The sequence below is a fragment of the Phaseolus vulgaris genome, chromosome 3 (assembly GCF_000499845.2).
Source record: "Phaseolus vulgaris cultivar G19833 chromosome 3, P. vulgaris v2.0, whole genome shotgun sequence".
Taxonomy (NCBI): domain Eukaryota; kingdom Viridiplantae; phylum Streptophyta; class Magnoliopsida; order Fabales; family Fabaceae; genus Phaseolus; species Phaseolus vulgaris.
Window position 1 is genome coordinate 26953305 of NC_023757.2, and position 27572 is coordinate 26980876.

A 27572-nucleotide genomic window follows, 5' to 3' on the forward strand; every position below is an offset into this window, starting at 1 on the left:
TAAAAAAAATAAAATTCGTAAGTATAGAGATTAAAGAATCATAGGACCTATAAAAAAGGTTGAAAAAATGTTCCTCAATATTATCTAAATAGGTTACTATGCACACTAGCAAATTTTATAACATATTTCCAATTAGTTTCTAAAAAATCATCTTATTAACTACAATTAACGAATCGGAAACGAAATTAATCTCTAATCTACTAGCTAAACAAATATATTAGGAAGCTATAATTAAACGTCTTTTCTATAAAGTTTTACAAAATCTAAAAAAGGAAGACTCAATAAATAAATAATAGAATATAAACAATGTAAAATTATACTATTTTTGTAAAAATCTGATTAGTTAATATTATAATCTCTCCAAAGCATCATTAAAATTGAAATAATTGTTTAAAAGAAAGCACACGCGTGAAGTTTAGAAGAATATTTAATAGAACTCACTTTTTTTAGAAAAACAAAATGACTAAATGACTAATTTTAAATTTGGAAAATGGGATATAAATTTATCTTCAATTTCAAGTACCAAAAAATTTAAACCTTCCTTTTAGTACATTTTTGTTTTATTTATCTACTGAGGCAAATCAAATAGAAAAATTATAATTAATTGTTGACTAAAATATTTTCAGGTTTCTAATTTTATAAAAGTACAAAAGTTTAAAAGAATTCAATAAAAAAAATTATTTACTTTATAACAAAAATTTGAGACTGTTTGGACCAACATTTAGAGCTTATGTCTGAGTAATTTTGTCATGTTGATTAAATTTACTCAAGAAATACCAAACCTTTCTACGTCTGTTACATTCAGATATAAATAAAACAACATTTTCTTATAAAAGTTTTCTCTGTAGTTTGTTTGATGATTAACGATGACATATCCCATTCAACAATATGTAATGGGATACCATTTCAACCAATCGTCGATGGCAAATACCAACAATTAGACAGATATTGAACCTTGTAATTATACGCCAAGATTAAGTAATATGATATCCAGAAGGATTTATAAAGAAAATTACAACAAATATGTACAAAAAAAATCCCTATAGGTTTCATGAGACAACATATATGATATTATAATATATACAAGGGCAGGTTTCATGAGTTGGTTCAAGATTCATGGGCTCTTTCTTCCACCTGAATTCATCTCATCCAAAGCCTTCCAGGTGCCTTTTCATTTACAATCCAACATTGTTTCTTCCATCCTCAACTTCATATTTCATTTGATTCCTCAGCTACAGGCGTGGATTTTTCAATGTCTTTCACTGCTTTTTCTTGATTTTCCTGGTTACAATCACCGGCTTCAGATTCTTTGGAGTCAAGTTTTGCTAAAGTGTTGTCATCCAAATTCTTCTCATGTTCCATGCATTCTGATGCCTTTTCTTGCACTACTTGATTTTCCTGGTTACACACACCAGCTTCAGATTCTTTAGTGTCAACTTCTGCTTCTGATTCTTTAGTGTCAATGTTTGCTTCAGACAAGTTGTCCACATGTTCACTCCCTACTGCTGAAGAGCACAGAGATGAATCCCCAACAATGGACACAGTTTCTGGCACCGCCAAACAATCTGGAGTAATATCAATCCCATCTCCCGTAACAGCTTCAGAATCTTCCGATACCTGCATTTTTGCTTTGATGCAAACTAAACCTTCCTTAGACAACCCTTCCACCTTCTCAACCGTTACTAAGGGATCCAAACAATCTGGAGTTACATCAATCCCATCTCCCGCAATAGCTTCAGAATCTTCTGACACCTGCATTCTTGCTTGGCTGCCAACAATACCTTCATTAGATGCGCCATCCTCCACCTTCTCAACTGATATTGAGGGATCCAAACAATCTGGAGTAACATCAATCTCATCTCCCACAATAGCTTCAGAATCTTCTGACACCTGCATTCTTGCTTGGCTGCCAACAATACCTTCATTAGATAAGCCATCCACCTTCTCAACTGATACTGAGGAATTTGGGACTTCAGATACATTTTCCATCTCAGTAGCACAGCTTTTACCATCTGTCCTGTCCTCACTGTCAGCCAGTCCTCTTGATTCAACCTGGGTTTCGAAGATTCCTTGTGGACCCTCATCAGACAATGTCTCCACCTCTCTTTCCCCCTCTGATGCTCTGACAACGTCCACAGGTATCCCACCAACCTAGGATGAAATACAAAATCAAAGGCCAGAAGTAATGGAAACAGTAGATACCAGATTATTTTAATGCATACAAAACCATGAAAGCCGTATACGTAAATATAAAATCATCCCCAAATTGTCTAATGTGAGAATGCCCATTGCCCAATACTGATTCCATATTTAGGGCATTAGAAGAAAAACAACTCTGTCGTGATTCTCGCAAAATGGCATTTTACAAATAAGTGTAAAATCCCAATAAACCCAGCCATGCAGCCTAAATTTTAATGTTTTACTTTCAACTGAAGAAAATTTCTTAACCTCAGATTATGGTTTTAAATAGAATATCAAATAAATTGTTCAAATCAATTACCTCATATGAAGCAAAACAACAGACTGTAAAACCAAGATAAGGGGTTTTGCATAGTCTAAAGGGGAGACCAACCTGTCTACTGCCTTGATCACACATCTCAGCTTTGGAATTATTAATTAATTTCTGTAGTAGTACTGGATTTGTAGAGGGACCCTGAAGAAATTAATTCATAACAGAAGTTAAATGGAGAATTATAGCAGAAGACATTATTATGTAGGTGCAAAATAACTAACCTCACTGGCATCTTTACAGCTCCCATCTTCAGTCAGATGTGGAAGCTTGTCAGATGACAACACAATCTTATTGTCCTCAATTATCAAGGAAGATGATGGCTCAATAATGTCACCTGATGAAAGTTGTTCCCTATTAACCCCAGCTACATCATATGCTTCCATTTGATTACCAATCTCAGCTTCTGAAGAATTTGGTTCCTGTAAAGTTAATGAATTTGTAAACAACTCCAGCTGAAATGATACAACCGTAAAATTGAAGGGATAGTAACAACAGTATACTAATAGTTGCCAAATATTATACCTCGTTAGCATCTTCACAATTCTCTCCAGTCAAACAAAAAGTTGGTTCTGCAGCAGCCAATGGGCTCTTGCATGAAATATCAGCTTTATCTTGCTCCACCAAGGAAGAAGGCAGATGTGTGCTTTTGGCTATCAGTCCAGGATCAATCCAGCCAACATCAGATGTCTTCATATCAACCTCCTCAGATTCAGAACATTCTGATTTTTGTTGCAATAATGGACTTGCTATAGGTTCCTGCACACACAAAGTTAGTACATAATTAGAGAAAAAATTGCGTAGCCAGATCTGCTAAATATGTACAAAACATACCATGATGTCATCCCTACAATTCTCTATCAGAGGGCCCCTGTCAGATAACATATTAGCATTATCTCTCTCCATCTGCAAACAAGAAGGATCATTCTGGAATTTGGGAGTAAGCCTTTCTGAATCATTCACGGAAACCTGAGAAACATCCATTTCATCACAGATTCTGATTTCTGAACAATCTCCTTTTACCAAAGACACTTGAGCCTCCACAGAGTGGCTAACAATCATAGGGGAATCAGATGACATTTTGTTGATTTCCAGCACTGGATCTTCTGGCAAAAGACCAGATCCTTCCATGTCCTTTTCAGATACAGGCCTCACAACTAATTTACTGTCAGATGATACCCCGATTTTTTCTTCCTCTTTCAGTTGAGTCAATGAAGGCTCCACAGCATCTGCGACAGTAATTAATTGATGAACCTTTGATTTACCAAGCAAGTCATTAGAGCAAACAGGTACCCTCAGAGACATTGAGTGATCTTCAGGACCATCAATATCAGAGGTAGAACTGACCCCTTCTTCCTTCCTCACCAAAGGAGATGAAACTAAATTCAAGCTCTTCAACATATTATCTTCAGATCCAGTCTGAGAATTACCAACCGGAGATATATCTTTATAACCTAGTTCAAGATTAGAATCCTTCAATCCATTTGCTGGAGAAGGGCTGATAACAGTTGATCCTTCTATGTTTTCTTCCTTTGTCATTCGATCAGAGGAAAAATTCACATTTTCTTGAAAAACGTCATGCTTTACAAGCACATTCTGACTAATAGAAGAATCCATTAGAACATCAGCTTCCACTTCATCAACTTTTACTTCCTCCTGGAACCCAGAGTTGTTGGCATCCTTCTCCAATGACTCTTCCAAAGGTTCCGAAACCCTATTTTGCTCTTCGACCAAGGTTGACTGGGGCTGGACTGCAGCTTCAGATATAGTTCCCTTTACAAAACTGCCAACACCAGAATTACTTCTTAAATCATTCCCTACAGCTTCCAAACCAGAAGGTTGTCGCAACACTAACCTGTCAGATGTGTCCATTTCTATATGGCAAGCCTCAGAGGAAGTCTTTGCACTGTCAACAGGATTGGGTAACACTATATTTTCTTGGGAAACAGGGTCAAAATTTATAGATTTAGAAACACAAGACTGACTCTGTTCGCATATGAAATTTGCATTGTCCTTTTTTTCTTCAGAGAGAGGTTTTGAACAACTGTCAATCAATGGAGTACCATGCAAATCAGGTTCTAGAGCATCTGGATGCTTCTGAATTTTAACAGCTTTAGCACCCACAGGATCTTCCATTTCAGAAGCTGATTCTGAACACTGTTTCACAGAGGGTTCTAACGGCTTTTGAGAATCATGTCCAAATGTAATCGGATTATCAGGTTTCAGCAACTCTGAATCTGGATCTGGAATCTTACACCCAATAATCCCCTCATCAGAGGAGAGTTCAGCAGAAGGTTTTAAGGTAGACTCTGTTTCATTTTTAACTTCATTCTGTTCTGAAATAATAGAAACTTTCCCTGTCGTTGGACTAGATGAGGTCCCTTGTGGTTGATCACCTAAATTTTCAGTCCGAACCAATAACCCAGAGCTGTCAACATAAGCAAGAGGCGATGCCAAAGATGGTTTTGAAAGATCCAATTTTTCGGAAGAAATTTGTTCTGTGATATCCTGAGGTTTGTTTGTTGGTAAATGGCTCTGAATACACATACTAGCCTGAGTAGATACAAGACTATTACTAGAAATTGTGGGTTCCAATGGAATTGAAGGGCATCCTGTGCCACCAATATCAACTGCAGAAGGTCTTGAATACCCCTCAGAAAAGTTAGATTGGTTTCCAAGTTTATGATCCATTACCACAAGAGATCCAGCACCAGAAGATGAACATATCTGATGGCTACCCGAATCTATATTTAGATCACTGGTAGGAAGTCTCTCCAAAGAACCACCAGTCTTTTCGACAGCACTGAGAGTAGTATCAAGAGCTATTTTACACTCTGTGATTGTGTTTTCAACACAATGTTGAGTCTGTTCAGCCTTTTCTTTAACATCTGATAGCAGGCTATGTTCTCCGGTAGTTGGCATATCTAAATTAGCTTTACCCTCCAAAATTGGCATACTGGATGCTAGTTCTGATTGTTTTTCATGAATATTCACAACAGCACCCGATGTTAGGCATGGTACACCACTAGTTATATCACAAAGTGCTTTATCCTCCAAAGTCTGGTTATTGGAGACACATACTGCAGCTTTAGTCGCTACATGTGCAGAAGTTGTATTCTTATCCTCACTCCCGGCAGAATCATGAGCTTTGGGCTTTGGTAAGCAAGTTCCAGAGAAAACTTCCTTCATTACCCTAGCAACATCATGCACAGAAATCTTATCTGCAGAGATAGGTGCACCATCAATCCTTGTAACTTTCAGTTGCTTATTTTGGGTAGAATTGGTTGCTCTATCTTTTCTTTTTGAATCATGACTAACTACTCCACTGGGTAAAAGGATCTCAAATGCTGGGGTTTGACTGATATTGGCAGTGGTTTTACCTTGCAATGAATCCCCTGATGAATTCTGTGCATGATGACTTAACTTGGGATCCTGACCAGTAACTGCATCAGGAACAACAGGTAACACTGAAGCTGATTTTTTACCCCTTCGTCTTGGAGGCTCTGCTCTATTTTGAGTTTTACGACCTTGCCTTTTGGAAGGCATGGATTCAATTGAACCTGGGAGAGTAGATTCAGAGGCTGGAGTGGAAGGATAAATAGAGCTTAATGTACTAGGAACAATCTTTGGAGTCACAGGATCTAAAGATTTGTTGATGGCTTCTGTAGTTTCACTGCCAGTCAAGGTATTAGTTGGAGTATCAACAACTGAAGGGATGATTTTTGTAGTTTCAACAGTTTGACTATGGGTTTTGCCACCCAAAAGCTGATCCTTTGTCACCACAGAAACAGGCATTGTTGTGAGAAATGAAGTTTCACTCCCTGAGTTATTGCAAACTTCATCAACCTTTGACGAGGTAATTTCAGAAGATTTAACAACCTTTAGAGAAGAATCATGCACATCAGGATTCTTAACGTTCTCAAGATCTTGCCCTGCAAAAAATTCTTAAGTTTATATCCAAGATCTTCTCCAAAACAAATGAAAGACTTTTAACAACTTCAATACTAAAATGCAGAATTTCACCTGGAGATTTGATAATACTATCTTGACATGAAGACGTAATCACTGTCTGTTTAGCTGAATCATCTGATCCTTCCAGTGATTTTAAATCCTGATCACCTAGGTTCTGTGATGCTTGATCCTGGACAACACATTTTGATTCTTGAACATTGTTCGCTTGCAAGCTCTTAAATTCAGTGGCTTTTTCACCTAAAGTACTCCCTGATGAAATAGGTAAATTAGCAGTTTGATGTAAATCCTGATGTAAAACATCAGGAACAGGAGCTAATATTGGTGCCTGTTTCTTCCCCCTGCGACGTGAACTTCCAGTTTGCGACTTCTGATTTTGTACTTTACTTGGCATCTGTTCAGATGAATGAGTGGGTGCAGTTTGAACCAACGTTTTATTAGAGGGTAAAGGATGGGGTGCCTGAGAATTCAAAACAGTCCCAGCCCCTAAAGGATCCTTCCCACTGTTCAAAGAAGCAGAAGGTGGACAGGCTACTGCAGCAAAACTGGGAACAGCTTCACTCTGGGAGATAGCTTGACCTGAAGAAGGACTCACCAATTTATTATCCAATTTCTCGTTCACCTTTACATCAGGACCAACAGAACCACCAGGGACAGGAGGTGGAACCATGACCTGCTTCTTTCCTCTACGTCTAATCCCTTCACTACCATGACCTTTCCGTCCTGGTCCTCTTGCTTGAATAGATACAGAAACAGGAACAGCAGCTACCTGCGAATTTGGTGGAATAGTTGGCACGGGAATGGCAGGATGTGCATTAGGAGAAACTCTTGTATCAGACTGCTGCACAGGTGCATTCACACTTGTAATTTCAGCAGAATGAGAAACAGAATCAGCAGCTGATGATGCTAAAAGTCCAGAGTCAATTCCTTTTTGTAACTGTGTGTCTACTTCAACAGTTCCAGAAGTTACTGGAGGGCCCATTACAGCTGGGGACTTATCGGAAGTTATTCTTTTAGGTCGTCCACGACCACGTTTGGCTGGTGGAGTTATTTCTTTAACTTGTTGTACAGGAAAATTCTCCACAGATGGCAATGTTGGAGCCACTGGAGACACAGCCACCACAGGTTGGGAGTTGGAAGTAGATACAGCAGAGCTAGAAATATTTGTTGGATAACTCATTTCTGCCATTTCTGCCATTTCTTTTACTTTGGGTGAATCTGGAGCTTCAACTTGACACATCTTTTCAAACTCCTCCTCTGTCCATTGCTCTTCATAGGAACGTACCTTCATAAAGTATGTTCACATCGTTTAGCAACTGTGTAGTACATCTAATGTAACAGACAAGGTAATGCACGAGTATAATTTCAATCTACTTTTTTCTTTTCTTCTGCTTTTCGCAAATCAAATGTGAAATTATGTTCATCAAAATTGCACACAAGATTAAGCCTATGTAAAACTCGTAATATGAAGGTAAGTCGAAGCAGACCATACTCATACAGAGAGCTAAAAACAGGCAAGGAATATAATTGAACACAAAATCTAAATGAATAAAATTTATAGACAAACCTCTCTTGCACGCTTTCCCCTGCCATATCGTTGAGTATCAAGGCCTCCAAGATATCCACCCTTTCGCTTTACTCCACTAGATTCTACCACAACCTTAGGCACGTCAGATATCTTCATTACTTCATAGAATTGCTTCAGGTCTTCATCAGTGACCAGACGAGCAGGAGGTGGAGGAATAAGATCAGATCCATCAGCTGTCTGTCCATGCACCAATTTCTTCCATGTAGCCTGCAACATTTTTTTGGAGCTCCAATGAGATTCTCCGTTTCACAACAGCAGTTAAAAAGGTATATGCCTGCTGATGAAAAACCTAAGCAAATACATATACAATACCAGCTCATCTTCCTTCCTTTTTTTGTCAACAGCCTCAAATATATCTAACTCTGTTTCGCTGCAAAACAAAAACAAAATATGCATCAATTCTATTTTTTTTTTCATGAGGTAGTTATCATGTTATTTTAAATGCAATTACAATGGAGAAACAAACATTTGCAATACTTAAAGATCTTATCAACAATCAAAGGTTTTAATAGCACATGTCCAAAGTAACATGACAATCTGAGATTTCAATCAGCATAGCAGAGGGGGTAATGCTGAAATGGCAATAATACATCAGGAACCACGTTATGTAATTAATTAAAAGGAGGCAGTAAAAATACATAAATTTTCACTAATTACTACTACACACACCAAGCTGTCATTCTCTAAAAATGACACGATCAAATATGCATAAAAGAAGACAGAAAATAAAACAACTCAATTAATCATCATAAAGCAGAGATACTAGGCCGCGGATAACAGACAGGCAGTGATAAAAAGATTTAAAAGTGAACCTGCGGGCTAGGACATCATTTAGAGCATCATCATCCAAAACAGGTGCAGCTTCTTCTTTCTTACACTCACGCAGGAGCGCTTCTAAGTATTCTCTTCGATCCTCAGCACTACAAATAATCACAGACAACAGAACCTCAGAACTGACTCAGAAATTTCATCAGATAAAAGTGAAATATGACACCATTGACAACCTTGTATTATTATCAAAAAAACCAGCAGTAATGCTCTGATTTGCAACACCAAGTTTGTGCTCAGCCGAAGCTCTGACTTGTTCTTCAACAGTTTGAACCTTATTAAATTGCAAGCAGAAGAAGAAGCAACTTTAGCATATATGAAAAACTACAACTAAATTTTCATTTATGTTTATAGCATTAACACGTAAAAAGCTACCATCAATCATTAAGCAGGCAAGATAGATACAGGAAAAACCAAACATTTTAGAACCCCAAAAAAAACCAATATAATGACAACAAAATATATAATTTTCCATGGTTTTAGAGAGTAAGTGATATAAATATTTTACAAAAAAAAAAAAAAAACAACTGTTTGCCTCTAGTACTCACGTTGACTATACCTATCAAATAAAACATGCCTTAAAAACCATTATTCTGCACGGAAAATATAACTCAAATCATGTATTAGCTAAACAAATTGATATAAGACCGTTTCAAAGGGAAAAGCACTAACTGTTTCAAACCGAAGAACAAGAACATCCCTCTTTTGACCAATTCGATGAGCCCTAGCTTGGGCTTGAAGATCAACCTGAAAATAAACCAACAAATATCACATTAATTACTCACAAGCAAACAATTTATTTAGAAAATCATATGAAAGAAATTATGTTGCCTGTGGATTCCAGTCAGTGTCAAATAAGATCACTGTGTCAGCAGCTTGAAGATTCACCCCAACACCACCAGCTCGAATGCTTTTTTAGACAATAGATGAATGTCAGCAATATAAAATAGATAATACAAGTTAATGGTTTATCACGAAGACAACATGAGATAGCTCTGATTTGATAGGTCCTTTAAGATTACGTCTAAACAACATGAAAAAACAATATGGGGGAAGAATTGTCAAACAAGTTTCAAAACAAACTCCCTCCAAAAAATTACAAGCAAAAATATTTACAACTTATATCCAATTTAGCACAAGTTTTCCATCATAGGGAGACAGATGATAACTTCCAACTTACAGCAATGAAATGGCTTTCAACAATAAATATCTACAAGCGCAATCAAAATAAAGCTTACTTGGGCTTAGGACTCAGCTAAATCCCACAAAACTCACTTGTAAAGTGAAGAATGCTCAAGCTTTATAAGCTATAGTTTAAGACATTTCTAGGCAAGGTGGAACAAAACACAATGTTCTATATACTAGATTGCAGGGCGTAGCAGCCAACCCCAAAAAATGCTAATGCAGGACAGTGCGATGACTGCCATTTTGAAGTTTTTCAATAATATAAATGTGTGTATAAGTATATCTATATAATTACTTACTAATATTATTTTTATATATATTTGGTCATTCTAATTCATATTATTGTATTAATTCTTTATAATCATTACATTTTTTATAAATACTTATTATTATATGTTGCAATTATCTCTATTGTATAATACAATACAACTAAATAATATATAAGTATGTATAATGATTTTTTATATTTTTAATATTACAAAGTTTTTAAATATTTTTAAAGAAGCAATAATTCATAAAAAAACAGCAAAAGAACCCCTTTCCCTAATTATTGGACTGTTTTGGTTTGATTGGGACTCCGGCCCAACATCCTCCCTGACTTTATAGACAAAAAAACCTAGCCACTTTCTCACATCAACCATCCAGCGTCACGTCCTCAGACTCAAACCGTCTCTTCTCTAGAAAACCTTCTTCAACCCTAGACAAGGCTGAGCAACTGCAGAATGGTCACATACCACCAAAGATGGCCACCAGCACAGCACCAGAAATGTTAGGAAGAGATGTGTGAGATAGAGGTATCAAAGGTGGACAGACTAGTGCCACTTTCAGAAAAACAAAAGAAAAACAGTAGGGATGATGAAGATCATGTATATACTGAGTCAGTTTCTTTAAGTCTGAAAACTGAAGCCAAAAAGTCACTTCCGGTCTTCCTTTTTCAAATTTTGTACCCCTCTCTTGATGGCATCATGCCTAAAAGAAAAGAAATGACATGGGCTTGCATTCTATTGATTGAACCAGGCAGAGATAGGCATCTATGGATGGTGAATAATGATCCGGAGGTGGTGAAAGCTTACTCAGTGTTAGAGGGATGCTTTCCTCTGCTTTGTTGTATTATTTACGTTTTGTTGTAGTTTTCAGTTGAACAGTTGTAGTTTGTTAAACTGTTCTACCTTTCCTATGCAGTGCTCCTCTGTCCACTCATATGCATACATACATACATATATATACACAGGTTCTGTGAGATGATTACTAAACTTATGTAATTTTCCAAGTAAGGAATTCTATTTCTTGTTAGCGTCAACATGGTATCCAAAGCTAGTTGATCTCTCTTGACTTCCAGAAAATTTCAATGGCTTCCATAGATCCTAACTCTTCTTATCCACCTCTAAAGCCTCATCCTCTAACAAATTCGTGGTCTTCTATTCCAATGTATGTACCCTGTCACTTTTTTGCATCAAATTATAAAGAAACTAGATGACAAAAACTTTCTGCAGTAGTGTAAACAGGTTGAACCTGTAATCAAGGCCTTCGTCTTCACAACTTTGTGGTTAATCCACAAGTTTCGTCACATTCTTCTCACCAACCAAGGTTGCGATGTTAATTGTCGTAATCTGGAATATCTTTGCTGGAAACAACAAGATCAAATGTTTTTGGCATGGCTTCAGTCTTCTCTTTCAAGTGATATCTCGTCACAAGTTTTGGATGTGTTCTTTCATATTAAGTATGGGAAAAGATGCATGCATACTTTCTTCATCAAACTAAGAAAGGCACAGCAGTTGCGCTCTAATTTATGGAACTCCTCGTTGGATACTCGCCAATTTATTGAGTTTTTTCCCATATTAAGTCTTTTGTGGACTCTGAGCACTTGGAGATCCAGTTTCCTTCAAAAGACATTTGGATTCAATTCTTGAAAGTGTTCCCCAAAAATATGATTTTTTTGATGCACTTGTTCAGAGAAAAATTGATACTATTATTAATGAAGTTGAGGGTTTAATTTTCATATTAGAACAGCATTAACAAAAGTACAAGAAATCCACATTTTCTCTAATATTTCTCAAACTCCATCTACTCTCCTACACATGTTCTTGATCAAGAAGTTCAACACAGCAATACTGAACAAAATACACCACTTCAATACATTGATTTTCATGTTCCTGGCCATAGTGTGGGGACCATTTTGGTTGTACTGGAAGAGGTCGTGGTGGTAGTAGTTCTATACAGTATCAAGTTTGCTTCAAAAAAGGTCACACTACTCTATTTTGTTATCACAACAAGTTTAATTCACAATATCAATCATCTTTTTTGCCTCATTCTTATGTTGCACCTTGGGTGACTCAATCAGCAACAATTCCCAGATGTTTTTCAACATCACGATGGCAGGAACAGTCCAACAATCCTTATCAATATACTTGCCCCACTCAACCTATGGTAACAAAAACTGCACCTACTTCATTTCAAATCTGATTTCAAGATTTGGGACCCCTTTCATGTGACAAATTCCACCCAAAATATACAACTTGAAGGACCTACTCGATCTTTTGTTGGCCAACATCTTCCCAAAAATAATTTTTGTTCTACTACATTCCCTTTTCGTTTTAATGCAAATACACTTAACTCTTAACCATCTTGATTCCATTACCAAGAATTTAATTAGGGTGAGCAAGTTTGCTCTCAAGATAATAATGTTCACTTTGAATTTTTTCCTAACAATTGTCTTGTCAAATTACATGAATCCAAAGAAATTCTTCTTCATCGAAGTGTTGGATCTGACGACTGGTATCAGTTTTAAAGTCTTCATTTTATGCCTAAACATTTTTCTTCTTGTTATAGTAATCCCTGTATTAATACTACATTTTCCAATAATTCTGCTACTAACAGTGCCTATACTTGGCATCTTATATTCGGATATCCTAATATCAATGTTCTAAGCCCTTTTGTTCTGCTTGTAGCGTGGGCAAGGCCCATAAACTTTATTCTCAAGCCTCCTTAACTGTCTATAAATTTTCTTTTCAGCTTGTATATAGTGACTTGTGGGGTACCTTCACCTGTTCCTTGATCTACTGATTTCTCTTATTACATTTCTTTTGTGGATGCTAACAGTTCACTTGGATCTATTTGCTTAAAAAAATCTGAAGCCCTTCCTGTTTTAAGTCTATTGGTTTTGACTAGATCTCCGCAGATCACTACATCTAAGTCTAGTTCCTTACCTGCTGAATCTTCTTCATCCTCGCCTGCTTCTATCTCTGAACCAAACCCCATTGTTCCTCCCCATGCAGACTCATTCTAGAGTTAATCTGTCACTACTTGTTTATATATATATTCTCAGCAAAATCGTCCTGTCTACTTGTTTATGTTGATGATACCATTATAATGGGAAACTCTACACCCCTGGTTCATCATTTGACACAAACTGTATTCTGCTTTTCCCTCTCAAACAACTAGATGCCTTGGGTTATTTTCTTGGCATTGAAGTACGTCCACAGTCCAATGTCACTCTTGTTATGACACAAACAAAACATATAAAGGATCTTCACACCAAGACATATATGCTAAGCCTAAATCTTCTATAGTTTTCTGGTTCTAAACTTTCAAAACAGGGTGTCAGTTTATGTCTACTCATTGGAATCCCATTGGATTGCTGTTAAATTCATTCTAAGATACATTAAAGGTAAAGGTACTTTTCAATGTGGCTTACGTATTTCTCCTGCTATACCTCATCAGCCTTTTCTATCAGTGTCTTGTGTAAGCTGATTGGGCTGTTGATCCTGAAAATAAATGGTCAAGTTCCGGAGCTTCAATCTATTTAGGTCCTAATATAAACTGTCTGGTGATCAAGAACTCAAACTGTTTTAGCCTGGTAAGCACAGAACTTGAATATAGGAGTCTAGCTTCAACTACTACTGATCTTCTTTGGATTCAAACTTTGTTAACTAAACTTGCCATTCCTCATCTCACTCCTATTGCTCGTTGTGATCATCTCAGTCAGCCAATTTAGCTCAAAATCCAATTTTACCTGCCTAGGCTAAACACATGGCAATAGATCTCTTCTTTGTCAGAGAAAAGGCTCTAGCCAAGCAGATTGTGGTGCAGCATACTCCTGAATGGACTGATATTCTAACCAAGCTGCTTTCACCAACAAGACTTTTTTTCCTTGGATCCAAGCTCAAAGTGGCTGAGTTGCCTATTGTTTCACATGCACCTTGAGTTTGTGGGGGTGTTAGAGATATGCTTTCCTCTGTTTTGTATTATCTATGTTTTGTTTTATATGATATGAGCTTTGTAAGAGGTTCACTAACTTCTGTAATTTTCTCTAAGCAATGAATTCCATTTCTTGTTAACTTAAATACATACTACTGGCACATAATGATTCATGGGTTCTGTGTAGAAAGACATGGTGATTGGAGTTGGGTGTGGATGAAGTCATGACATTGAAGGAACAGTTAGTTCCAACAAGGACTAGCAGTGGCACATTTGTGTAAATCAGTGGTGTGACAATGGTTTTGATATCTTGGTGTAGGTAATGACATTGTTGCTTTCGTATCCATGGCATGTAAATGGTTTTGGTGACTTTATGAGCCTTTTTTTTGACAAATTGAATGATGAATGGGGCAACAAAGGGAGAGGTTGTGGTTCTAAATAGAAGGCACTACAGAACGGTGATGGTTCCAAATTGGCAAATAAATCAGCTGGTACAGTGACTGTAACAAGGTGTTTGTGATGGGGTGAGGTTCAACTGCTGAGATAATTATGTGAACTGATAACCCAAGCACTGAGAATCCACTCATAAAAGCTAATTATTGAGGGAGGAGAACCAAATGCTTAGATACCCCATCAACCATTTCATACTACTCGAAGTGGGTGGGACTTAAACAACTCATAATACCCAAGTTATATCATAGTACAGCCTCCAAAAGCCGACTTCTCAACTGCTCACTCTAGAACACTTCACCTGTGACACTTCTTCCTTGTTGGTTAGAACCCTCCATAGGAAGCCCTTTTTGAAACGACAACAACAATAGCCAGTTTAGGTTCCAGTTGATAAGTACTAAAGAACTAGGGGAACTCATCCTTCAAAAGCTAGTTGTTAAGTTGGGAGAACTAAGCACTTAAATACTCTACTGAGCATTTCACTCTACTTGATGTGCAACTTAGCCACTCCATGATATACCCAAATCCAAATCATGAACAAAAACAGAACCTTTATATGAAAATAGAAAAAAAAAAAAACATTTTCTACATAATGAAACTTGGAAATGAACATTGTATTCATAAAATGAAAAAAGGAAATGACAAATAGAAAACATTTTCTCAAACCAAATAGAGCCTAAAATTCATTATGCAATTCCAATAACAAAATGTAGATTAAGATTTGAACAAAAATTCCCCAATTCAATTTTTTAATTAACTTAGTGCCGTAGTAGACACTAAAATTACCTGAGCAAGAAAATAAAATATGGGGAATCAGGTTGGTTAAATAATTCAATCAGAGCACCACGATCACCTCCTGATGTATGTCCATCCAACCGGAGGTACCGATACTGTTTTATGGTTAGGTACTCCTCCATAACATCCAACAACCTAGTCATTGTCGAAAAGAAAAGAACCTGAAAAGGCATAGACAGTATGATACAAGACATTAAAAGCTAAATTTCCAAAACAAAACGCTACTAATAAGGTACTCACTACAAGAACCAGTTTAGTTTCATAGATTTGGCAAAGGGAGAATGCACTGTCAAACACATTCTAATTCCAAAGCAGCTAGTAGATCTTAAACAAACAAATGCAAGCATGGAAAATAGGATGACAAAATAACTTCAATTATAACAAACAACTCAAGACAATACTGACAAGAAATAAGTCAAATGTAGTAATTTGGCAACAATTATATAGGATACTTCATACCCGATGATCTGCAGCCTTCAATTTAGGCAATAAACGGTCCAACATTTCAAGTTTCCCACAGAGTCGAATAATTGGTGGCAGATAATGTGTAGGTATGAAGTTATCCACCTGCAAACAGCCAAAAGTCATACTGCAGCATACCAAAAAGTAAAGAATAACAAATGCATCATCACATAATACTTCACTATCTGCTGAAGTAGCCAATAAACCAAATTGACTACTTCAGACAGAGAAAACGCCAGTTTGGAAGTTTAAGATATAGCCTCTGTAAAAAAAATTATTACTTTCAGGATGAAGCTGGCTGAGATATGAATATACCTCCTCTGCATGAAGCTGGCTGAGATATGGATGATTGCATATATTTCGAAGCTCCATGACAGAGTTGTGTACTGATCGAGACTAACAATTATAAATTTCAATTAGACCAGCAGAGCAAGTAAATGTATGTTTTCTATACACGAAAGCTACTTAATTTAAAACAAAAAACAGAGGGAAATAAATTATTGTCTAATATCAAAAGGTCAAGAAACATCATCCAACACAGAATAAAGCAATAGAGAAAATATACCTTTGAAGAGCCAATAGAACCAAGATTTTCTTCCACCCTCTTCATCAAAAGTTTTTGATATGAAGAAGCCTCACATCTTATTAATCTCTCAATCTTCTCAGGCAGCTCATTTTCAACCTAAAATAAATTGAAAACACAAGAACAGTAGAATGATGACTTCAGAAGCTAATACGTCTTCGGGCCAGACAAGATACAAGTATTTGGCTTAAGAAAATGTCTTGTACTTATACTTTTACTAATAAAAGTGTCATTATTTTTGCTTTGTTCAAAGACGTGTGAAACACTAAAAAAAAAACTGGTTTCCTTGTTCTCATTACAAATCCTCAAAATCAGAAAACAAAATGAAAAGATATTAACATTTTTTAGTTAAAAGAAAATCAAAGAAATGAAAAAAGAAAACATTTTTTCAAAGTATCATAAAAATAGACACAAAAAGTAAAGATTGAGGTCAAATAACAGACCTGACTTGAATAATGTGGAACATTTTATCCATATAACAACAATTACCAGATACTCATCAAAATTCTAGTAGCCTAAAGAAACTCAATTTTTATAATCTTTTATGTCGCCTTAACTCCATATTATTCAATTTAAGAGCAATTATCAGCAAAAAGTTATAATACATACAACTGAAGTATACATGAAAAAGGACAAAGAAATTAAGACAACAACAACAAAATGAATTATGAATGTATAGAAGAGGCATATGCTTTGATAACATTATATGGACACATGAGTATGCCCATAGATACATACTACTAAGAAGGAAGTATTGATTAGAAGAGTCAAAACAAATCATAAGCCAGATAAGTATATTGATAAAGAATAAACCCTGTCCATAGAATACAGAAACTAAAGGAGTAGGAACTACACTTAATAAGCTTAAGTTGAGTATTAAAAAAACCTTGTGTTTCAATCTCCTGAGTACAAATGGTCTCAAAACTTGGTGCAGACGATTTATGATCAAGAGATTTTCCTCCTCGGATAATAGAGCCTATTTAATATTTATAAATAGAAAAAAAAACCACAATTAGTACACAAAGATCAATGAGGCTTACATTGAAATAAGAATATGTAAAGTTAATATATATATATATAAGTAGAAATAATCCAAAACTTACTTCATCAGGTGAGCTATCTCCAGCACTCTCAAATGGCTTGTTAAACCATTGAGAGAAGTCCTCCGATGAATTGAATATGTTTGGTAACAAGAAATTAAGTAGTGCCCATAGTTCTTCAAGATTGTTCTGCATATAAATATAAATTATAAAATTATGAAACCAGCAATCATAAACATTAAATGTTATAAAATAACGGCAAAAGTGAAATAAAGAACATATCAAGAGCCTCCACTAAGGGTTGAGCAGAAGCTTTCAGTTATTCCCAACAACAAGCACACATACATATATATGAAAAACTAAGTGGGGAAAGGGAAAAAAAACCTGCAATGGTGTTCCAGTTAACAGCAATCTGTGAGAACTCTGATAGTGTTTCAAGTCAGCATTCAACTTGCAAGAAGCATTCTTTATGCGGTGGCCTTCATCAATTATTATATAATGCCAATGTATTTTGCTCAGCTTTGGTCTATCATGCTTATTCATCAAATATTCATACGTAGTCAAAAGAACATTGAATTTCTGGTGAACAATCCTTTCCCTAAAATATGAAAGAACTGATAAGGCACACATCAAGGCATAAGCATAAAACAGATGGAGGGAGTTAATATCTTAAAGTCTAATTACTTGAATAACCGACGTCTCTCCTCTGGCGGTCCAGCATAAACAATTTTATGAACACCAGGAGCCCAGAAGTTTATTTCTGAGTCCCAACCAGGTAGAACCGAAGAGGGCACAACCACAAGAAATGGTCCTCTATCATTTTTTGTATCCATCAGATAGCAAATTAAAGAAATAACCTGTAAAATAAGACATTAGGATTTTATAGATACAAAAGATCTTAAAATCTTTTTATTGCAATATGATGATCCATTCTCTTTAGCATGTATACATTTACTGTAACAATAAGTGTAAAAACCCCAAAAGGAAAAAATTATTCAGAAGGGATAAAGAGAGAAAATAACATGCTGCCAAAATAATAATTAAAAAAAGGACAGAGAAACCAAATAGCAATCCAACTGAGTATACTAATCTCTCCTCAGTTCACCAAAATTGTACCTGTACTGTTTTACCCAATCCCATTTCATCAGCAAGAATTCCATTCAAATGATTGTTGTATAGAGAAACCAGCCACCTCAAGCCATTCATTTGATATCTAAAGACAAAATGTTCAATTAGAAAGAATATAAGTCCTTAGAACCCAAAAAAACAGAGAATGGAATATAAGTCCAAATCTCTTGCTTGTCAAACAAGATTAAATAAAACTAACAAAAACAAATGAAAAGTGAGAAGGAGAAAATCCCCACTGAGACAAAGTATATGCAGAACTACGTACATAAAAAAAAGGACTAAAAGTGCAACAAAAAAAATTTGGATCTGCATTGCAAGACATGAGCATATGTATCCGACTAAAAATCATGCATTATAAAAGGGCAAATATTTAACTTACTCCCTCAATTTCCCCCCTTGCAAACTAGATGGCTGTTCTGCAATGCTCTCCTTTATACTGCAGGGGTAGAGAAAATCCTTAGAATGAAGCAGAAGGATTACTCAACAACACAGTAGAAATTTCACATACATATTAATAGATTAATGGAACTAATGCACTATGAACACTTTTGATCCTTTGACAGTAAAACTAAACCAGTATAATGCACGTAACTTACGGTACTTCGAATTTTTTTTAAAAGATATTACATTAGCACTGAACTAGTACCTGTGGGCCATCTTATAATACTTCTCATTACTTTCCATATAATGCTGTAAAAAGAATTGGAAAAAATAAGTCACAATTTATAATGCAAGATTTAAACCTAAGAAAGAGATGCATAAGACAAACTTGCCTTTGCCTGATCACTTTCATCCTCATTTTCTGTTTCACTATTCTCAAGAAAACTGACATGACCTGTATCATCGACCTCCTGTCCAAAACGTCCAGCAGCAGACTTTGCTTCCTGTAGCTTGGACCCAAGCTTTTGAAGATACTTCTCAGTCTCTTTAAGTAGTTGCTTCACACGATCTGATTTTGCATCCTAATGTACCATTGAAAATGGCATTGAGCATTAAATATATAAGCCATGTATCAATTTCTAACAAATAAGAAAATAAACAAACCTGCACCATACGAAGATATCCCTCCACATCATTTATTTTCAGTAAATTAATCTTTTCCCGCTGGATTCTATCAATCTTCTCACGATGAATGCGTTCTTTTCTTTTATGGAACTCCTTCACATATCTATTGAAACCCTTCCACCGTTCCCTCTTGATTTTAAATACATCATCAAGTTTTTCCCTAGATTTCAAGTAATAATTGAAGAAAGGAGTAAGGAGAGCACTGGTTTGTAGTTATCAGCTACAATGCATTGGAAAATTAAGAAGGTAGAAAAGTCAGTTAGAAATGGAAAAAAACACATACTTGTGAACCTCTATCTCACTGAAAAACTCCTTCTGCCTCTCACGAATCCGTTTCTGACGCTCTTCCTTCATTTTCTGCTCGAACCTTTCAGGTTTTACCCTTCTACCATGCCTATGTTTCTTAATTGATTTTAACTGATCCATCTCGGTTGTAATTGGTTTGAAAAAATCGTTCAGAAAATCACTGGATCACAAAGGGAGAATATACTGTCAAACTGGTACTTGAAGAAAATAACAAGTTTAATCACACAACAAATTACCTCCGGAGACGTCGTTGGAGCTCTAATAGTTGAAGTTTTTTCAACTCTATGACACTTTTGGTTTTAGCAGAAATATCTTCAGAGGAGCTCACATTTTCCTACAATACACAGAATGAAGCACAGGTAATGATGTTTACACATTGTGCAGTCATTATGAATAACACATTTTGTATGTGCAGGGTGCAAATATTATTTAAATGTTCAAGGAGAACATAGTAAGCGCTAAACCTTAAAAAGTGGCAGTTAAAAGAGAACAAACCTTTAACTTGTGAAAACTAGTAGCCATTCTTTGCTTTGTTTTCTGCTGTTTTTGCACCCAATTTTGCTCAATTAGAAGCCTCTTTTTCTGCTGATCCATGATCCATCTCTCTGACATTGTATATTTTGGAGAATGTGGCAAATCGCCTGCTACCAACCTCTCATTCCCATCTTGCTCTGTAGGAAAAGAGATGCCATGCTTTGATGCATTATCAACTGGAACTGTTTTGAAGCCATCTGAAAGTAATACCAATCCATATTCAAAAAGTAATCAATTATTGACACTTGGAATAATACAGAAAATATTAAGCTGTAAAGAAACTGACTGTAATAGCATAGTTATATTGAGTATGGTTTACACCTGGAGAAACATGTTTTATCATCACATTTCCATCCTTCATCATGGTTGCTCCATGGGGATCGCTGTCGGTCCCTGGAACAGATTTCCATTGCTCTTTTAAAGAAAAAGAAGACAGATTGTGATTCCGTGAACCACAATTGTTACCAACATTTTGAAACTGACTAGGAATATTCTCTCTTCTTTCTATTATAGGCAACTCATGTTGAATAGTAGAGATCTGTGGAGGTCCCTTTGAAGCCTCATTAGCCCCAGCAAAACCAGCCCAGCTATTTGGACCAACAACAGAAGATTGGTTAGATCTTCCTACCGGTATATTACTGGTGTCAACATCATCCAAATGATTATTACCAACTACAGCACCTCTTGTACTTGAAGAATCTTGCTGCTGAGATGAAGTGACTGAGGAAGCTTGTGTGGTCACTCTTTCTTGAATCCGTCTTTCAACATCTATTTTTCTGACATTTAGATTACCTTTGTCCTCCATTGTTCTTGGGCTCTCAGTTCCCTTTGACAAAGAGTCAGCCTCAACAATTTTTCCAGCTGAAGACGAACCTGAAGGGTTTTTATCTGTCTGTCTCACATTGCTTGGGCCTCCAAATGGCATCATGACCCCAGATGCATTACTTGATTCATTAAAAGATTGTGATTTTCCTTTGTGGTCAATTAGATCTTTGCGAGAACCATCTGTATTACCATCACTTGTTAGTCAATGAAGATGGTCAATGTGTGAAATAAAATATAAAGATTAGTCACCTTCTCTAGAAAAGGCTGTTCCAAGTGCAATTTCAAGATGTAGTTTCTTTGGTGCTAGGCCATTCCTGCACATTTAACAACAAAGTTTCAAATGAAAAATATAATTCAAGACCATTTTTTTTAAACCAATAGATGGTAGCCAAACTGCCTACCTAAATGCTAGAAAAACAAGGCACTGAGCACGAAGCTGTTTTAACTGTTGTTCTTTGAAAGGCATGACAGGAACAGTGGATTTTCCTGTGTCTCTTGGAGGAACACCTTGTCTAAGCATAGTCATTTCAGAGCCACTATTTTGTCTGCCAACCTGTCAATAAAATTACATGGTCAAGTAATCAAGTTGACTATATACAAGTACGTAGTCAAAAGAGAATAAAAGAAGCAGAATAACTTTTGAAGTACGATGACTATAGCTGATGGAGGGAGGGGGTAATACAGCTTAGAGATAAACAGTGAGACAAAAAAATTAGTAAACAGCAAGTACCTGAGAAATTTTATGTCCATCAGCTAAATTAGTAGAATTAACCCCATCACGCTCAACTGCACCACCATATTGCATTGAATTTGAGAAAGCTTCAGCCATTGAAGATGCGCCAGCTGGAATTCCCATCCCTCCATGAATCTTTGCATAAACTCCTGAAATTGATATAAATTCTTTTACATCAATAACTGTGGGAAAGAAATTCAAAAATTATAGCTTATTTTCCTTTCTTAAATATAATTCTAGGTAAAATTGATATTTCCTCAGTCATTCTCCTCCATGATGACCCAATCGTGATGATGATCTAACAGCAGAGAATACTCAAATAATTTAGGCACAGCTATGCATGACTGATATAAGAACTAGTGTGTTCAAGAAAACCTCTATTCAAATCATTTCTTCCATTCTATTAATTATATATACACATAAGCACTTCTAGGAAGTCTTGTGTCAAACCTCACCACTGACCACTCAAATATTTGGCATTGGTATTTTAGTATTATATATATTCCAAAATGTTTGTAGTTCTTAATCCCACGAACTCAGTTTCATCAAGTTATATCATGACTTATGGAGGTACTAACTGCTGCATTGACTTTTCTGCCATTGTATTACAAGGAACAACATTAGAAGAAATGAAACTATAGGATTTTTTAATAGAGGCAATCCAGCTTTAGTTTAATCACACATCCAATCTCACTAGTGAGTGTACAACTTAAGGAAGTACCTTGCTGCTTTCCTGAAGCAATATGTGCAGAGGAAACTTCCGAGTCTTCAGCATACTTTGAATTAGGTGCTCGCACCATCGGATTGCCAATCTTTGTTAAATCAGTTTGCTTTGCCAACAAATGATGACCTTCTTGGTTTGCTCTAAGCATTGTTCTCATGCTACCAGGCAAAGTCGAGATATTTTCCATCTGACCACTATTTGGAGCCATGTTAAAGTTGGTTAGTTCACCGCTTTTAACTGGAAGACCATCTGACGATTCAGCCTTGGTCATTTTCCCCTTCCTTGCATTAACACCAGTATTGCGGGGATCCAGTTGAGGACTGTCAACATGCAGTTCCACAGGTGATGATGTATCTCCCCTCTTTCTCTTTGTCGTAGCTTTCTTACCATCCTTATGATTTGATTGTTTGTCCCAGTTAGCAGTATCACGTCTGTCCTGTGACTGTGAATTAGCAGACCTAGAATCCAAACTAGATGGACTCCCTTGATCAAAAGACTGGCTACTCCTCTGAGCAACAGATCCTTGATAATAATCAGGTGCTCCACCACTTGGGGCAACTGGTGGCCGGCCAGAAGCATAAGGGTCCATTTTGGACACCTCATTTTCCACCATGCCCACTCTAGAATCTTTTGTAACATTCACTGGCTGTGATGAAGATCCTGCAAAATTATCAAACATCGAAATTAAAATCACACAAACATCCTTTCAGCAATAGGCAAGCATGCTCTATTAATTACCAATTTGAGGACCACCACCAGTCAATGGAAGACGAGATGACTTCAATGCTTCAATATCAAGACCATGTTGACTGATGACAGTCTCCATTGCCCTTATTACACACAACATAACATTAAGTCAGAAGAAACAGCATTGAGCATGAAACCAAATATTGGGTCAAATTCCCAACACTAACAAACAAAGGTTTGGTGCCAATAATGACAAGTATTAGTTTCATTATAGACAATAAGGCATGACAACAAAATTAAATCCACAAGATGAGCCTCATAATCACCTTGGGAATTTTGTTTGTTATCTATTTGCAAATGCAATCAAATAAAGGTATCACAAGGGAGCAGCCATCAGTTTCAAACATATGTTACCCTAGCCAAATTACACTAAGTAACAAAATAGATCTGACCTCTTTTCTTTATGGAAAGAGAGTACAAAGTACCAAAAAAATTCACAATTATTTAAACCATACATGATGCAATTAAACAAACCATTCCTGTGATTATTTTATTTTCCATCACACGTGGAAATGCTGGTTAATATCCTAAGGAAAATGTGCCATGGACTTTAACCAGGTTTGACCAAAGTATAGGGATAAAAGATAGGAAGAGCAAAAAGTAAACATGTGTCCCAGTTGAACAAACAAAATCAGATATTCGATTTTGTTATCCTAGTTCACTTAAAAAGACCAGGTCTAAACAAAAACAAGTAAATAACTGAATATGGATGAGTTAGGGTGCTAAATTGTGTTACCTTGATATCACTTGATATGGCATTGAATGCTCCTTCCCACTTGATTTCATGTGTTGTAGTATCTGAAACAAAAATCAAATTAATCACGACCATACCTAGTCTTTTAAGCAGTTAAAATTTAAGTATTTTATCATTAGAGAAAGCAACACACACCACATAGAGTTTAGTAGCCAGCTTGGCTGGCTCATCTTTCGAATCTTGAATGAGTTTATGCAGAAATTTTGCAGCCTCCAATTCCACATTCTGTGAAGAGGCCATCTCCTCTGAACTGCACAACCAAAATATTGTTTGTGATGTCAATAAAAAATTGGACAAGCTGGAGATTCCAGGATAGCAAACCTATCATTCTAAGCCAAAGATGAGAATCAGCAATTAAAAATGATACAATTTCCACCAAGAAGGGCACTGGGGGAAGTTGACATCTCCGAAAATCTAGTTTTAAACCAAGCCAAATGGCATCGTGTTATACATGTTGCGTACTTCACCTGGTGGGAAATGGGTTTTTGTTGTAGGGTGACTAAACTTGACACAAAGACAACAGAATTCGAGTGTCAATAGCACTCAGATAAACACAGGAAGGCAAACTTTTAAGCCAAGCTCCCAAGAATAAAAGGAAATAACATTAATTAAGTGGATACATGAAACAATGGGCCCCTGTTTTAGTATATGAGACAAAAATCAAAGGACAAATAACCATATGAAGGAACATATCTATTGGGAAAAGAAACGAACAGCTCCCAACTCGCTACCTTCTCCCCTCATACCCTACCTTGAAGCCTTCAGAACCAAACACTGCATATCCATTCATCCCCAAGCCGATCATAATTCACAATAACCCCCCATTCCCCTTCCACATCCCAAAACAAAACACTCATTTACGAAATTCCTCAAAAAAAACACAAACTCGCATAGCGACACTGAAACAATGAAAATCCCCTAAAAGTTTCAAATGCAAGCCGAACCCTACAGGGCACTGTTCGCAATCAGCGAATCTAAGCAAAACGCAGAGGAATTCCCAAAACAGAAAAAAGCAGGTCGAAATTCGAAACGCTCAGAAATATTAAATTGGAAAGAAGCAGACGTTGAGAATCGGAGAGGATTACCAGAGCTCGGAAACTCCGAGAAATTACACGATGTTATGTTCAGCTGCCTACATAGGCACGAGCGCGTTCCCACAGATAGTCTCACAGAGAAGTCGTAAAATATGGTTTCAACAATCACGCTGTCTGTGCTGTCTGTGAAGACGAAACCCCATCTTTGTAGAAACAGTGAGAAAGAAGATCCCAAAGATTATATGGCACACGAGTTGGAGGTCAGTTCCGTGTGAACTTTTTACATTTCTACCTAAACAACAAGGAAAAATAATATATATAATCCATCTTATTCTTTTATCTGGTTGGGGAAAAAAAAATCACTACAATTTTAACCATAATTTTTTTTATAAAACTAAAATTTTTAATATATAATTAAAATTAAAATTCATAATGAATAAAAACCATAAATTATATTTTAAATCTATAATAAATTATTTATATTGTAATACAAAACTATTTTAGTAACTGGTAATTTTACTTAAAAATATTAAACTATTTTTTGTCAAAATATCTAAACATGTTTTCATTATAAAATATCTAATTTATAAGGAGAAGTTTGGATATCGAGTATTTTTATCTATTTGTTTAAATTTTATTAATAAAATTAGTAAATTATACGTTTGTATTCATATATGGATGTAGTTTATTTATATTCTTATATTATTAAAAAATAATATTTTAAGTATGAATTTAATTTTTTTAAATGAATTCAAATTTGTTCACTTAAAAAATAATATTAATTTAAGAAATTATAGTAATAGAAAGAAATATGATAACAAAAGTCAAAATGTTTATAAAAATAAGGGATTCAATATAAAATTTCATTTTTATTTTTTTAAATATTTTTCATGTCATTTCTTTTTCATTTTCTTCTTTTAAAGTTTTCGCTTTACCTTTATCTCTTCAAACGTCATTTCTTCAAAATCTAATTGTATTTTACACTATCCATCAACTAATTTTAACTTAGAACTTTTTAAGTGTTAGATAATTTTTGTGTTTCAATTAGGAATATCTTATGGAGAAAAGAGTTTTAAATAAAAGAAAATACCTTAGATTATCTTAATTAATGATTTTGATATAAAGTACAGTTTGTTTTGAAGCTTTGTCCTATGTTGATTTTGAAGTTTGTGTGTGGCTTATAAGTTTGAAGTTAGTTAGCTAAGTCATGAAGAATATAAAGTCTAATGTTTTACAATTGTATTAAATTATGAAGAATGTTTGTTTATATGCGTTTAACATTTTTCAATAGCACGTAAACTCTGAAGAACATTTGTTACATGTGTGTCTGACATTCTTGAGTTGCATGTAGATTTTAAGGAACATATGTTGCATGTGCATGTGACGTTTTTCAGTTGCATGTAAATTTTGAAAAACATTTGTTATATGTTCATATATCGTTCTTTATTTGCCTCAAGATTATAAAGAGCATTTGTAGCATGTTTGTTTGACGTTCTTATTTTCACGTAGAATCTAAAGTTTACATGTCGCATAGTTGGAGACTCATTTGTTATGCGTGGAGTTTGAAGTTCATTGGTAGTATGTAAGGTTGATGTTCTACAAGTACATGTTGAGTTTGGGGTCTTTGGTATGCATGTTGAATTTGGGTTCTTCCTTACCTGTCTTATTGAAATTTTCATTTTCTTCTAGTCTTAAAAGTATAGTAAAATCATTATTGTAAGTTGAAAGGAATAAATTTATCATGTAGGATGGGAATATTGTTCAAAGTTCAAATGATTTGGTTTCACTTTAGAGCTGCCGAAATGAGAAGGGCTTAAGCAAAGGTGTCATATTTTAATGAGTTTTTCTTCCGACTCCCTCGTTCAACGAATTCTAAAGTGCTTAAGTAGAGGAATTATTTGAGTTGCTTAAGTGAGAGTTTTGTCAAATACCCTCATTCAGTGAATTCTAAAATGCTTAAATAAAGGTATCATTTGAGTTGCTTAAGTGAGAGTTTCGTCTGATACCCTCACTCAACGAATTCTAAAGTGTTTAAGCGAAGATTTCATTTGAGTCACACTAGTGAATGCTTCATTGTATACCCTTGCTCAACAAATTTTGAAGCACTTAATCAAAA

The 27572-nt window shown here is 35.7% G+C and overlaps 1 protein-coding gene across 2 annotated transcripts; it reads right to left on the reverse strand.

Annotated features, from left to right (window-relative positions):
• Positions 1 to 937: 937 nt before the first annotated feature.
• LOC137806957 (chromatin structure-remodeling complex protein SYD) lies at positions 938 to 25746 on the reverse strand. Of its 2 annotated transcripts, XM_068607360.1 has the most exons (38): positions 25508 to 25746; positions 24558 to 24672; positions 24405 to 24466; positions 23660 to 23751; positions 22919 to 23581; positions 22195 to 22346; positions 21866 to 22017; positions 21714 to 21778; positions 20961 to 21644; positions 20601 to 20836; positions 20342 to 20439; positions 20083 to 20265; positions 19779 to 19959; positions 19508 to 19696; positions 19381 to 19424; positions 19114 to 19170; positions 18723 to 18819; positions 18291 to 18463; positions 17991 to 18204; positions 17670 to 17795; positions 17453 to 17542; positions 16549 to 16665; positions 16299 to 16379; positions 15981 to 16088; positions 15513 to 15682; positions 9726 to 9804; positions 9567 to 9641; positions 9071 to 9168; positions 8879 to 8986; positions 8379 to 8436; positions 8046 to 8273; positions 6533 to 7763; positions 4365 to 6441; positions 3344 to 4292; positions 3035 to 3268; positions 2734 to 2931; positions 2573 to 2653; positions 938 to 2151 (listed from the first exon to the last, which is right to left on the reverse strand). In XM_068607360.1, exons 2-38 carry the CDS (start codon positions 24660 to 24662, stop codon positions 1210 to 1212), a joined length of 10497 nt encoding a protein of 3498 aa, XP_068463461.1. In that variant the 5' UTR covers positions 24663 to 24672; positions 25508 to 25746; the 3' UTR covers positions 938 to 1209. The 2 variants fall into 2 exon arrangements, with proteins under 2 accessions (XP_068463461.1, XP_068463460.1); XM_068607359.1 differs by having other exon boundaries at positions 3344 to 6441.
• Positions 25747 to 27572: the final 1826 nt, after the last annotated feature.

Bases quoted from the DNA above. Each gene is read 5' to 3' on its own strand.
- LOC137806957 (XM_068607359.1), bottom strand. From the start codon at position 24,662: ATGGCCTCTTCACAGAATGTGGAATTGGAGGCTGCAAAATTTCTGCAT. The intron at 18,205-18,290 runs GTAATTAGACTT...TTCATATTTTAG, and splicing joins GAGAGACGTCGGTTATTCAA to GGAAAGGATTGTTCACCAGA. The intron at 16,380-16,548 runs GTATATTTTCTC...TATAATTGTTAG, and splicing joins GTTCTATTGGCTCTTCAAAG to TCTCGATCAGTACACAACTC.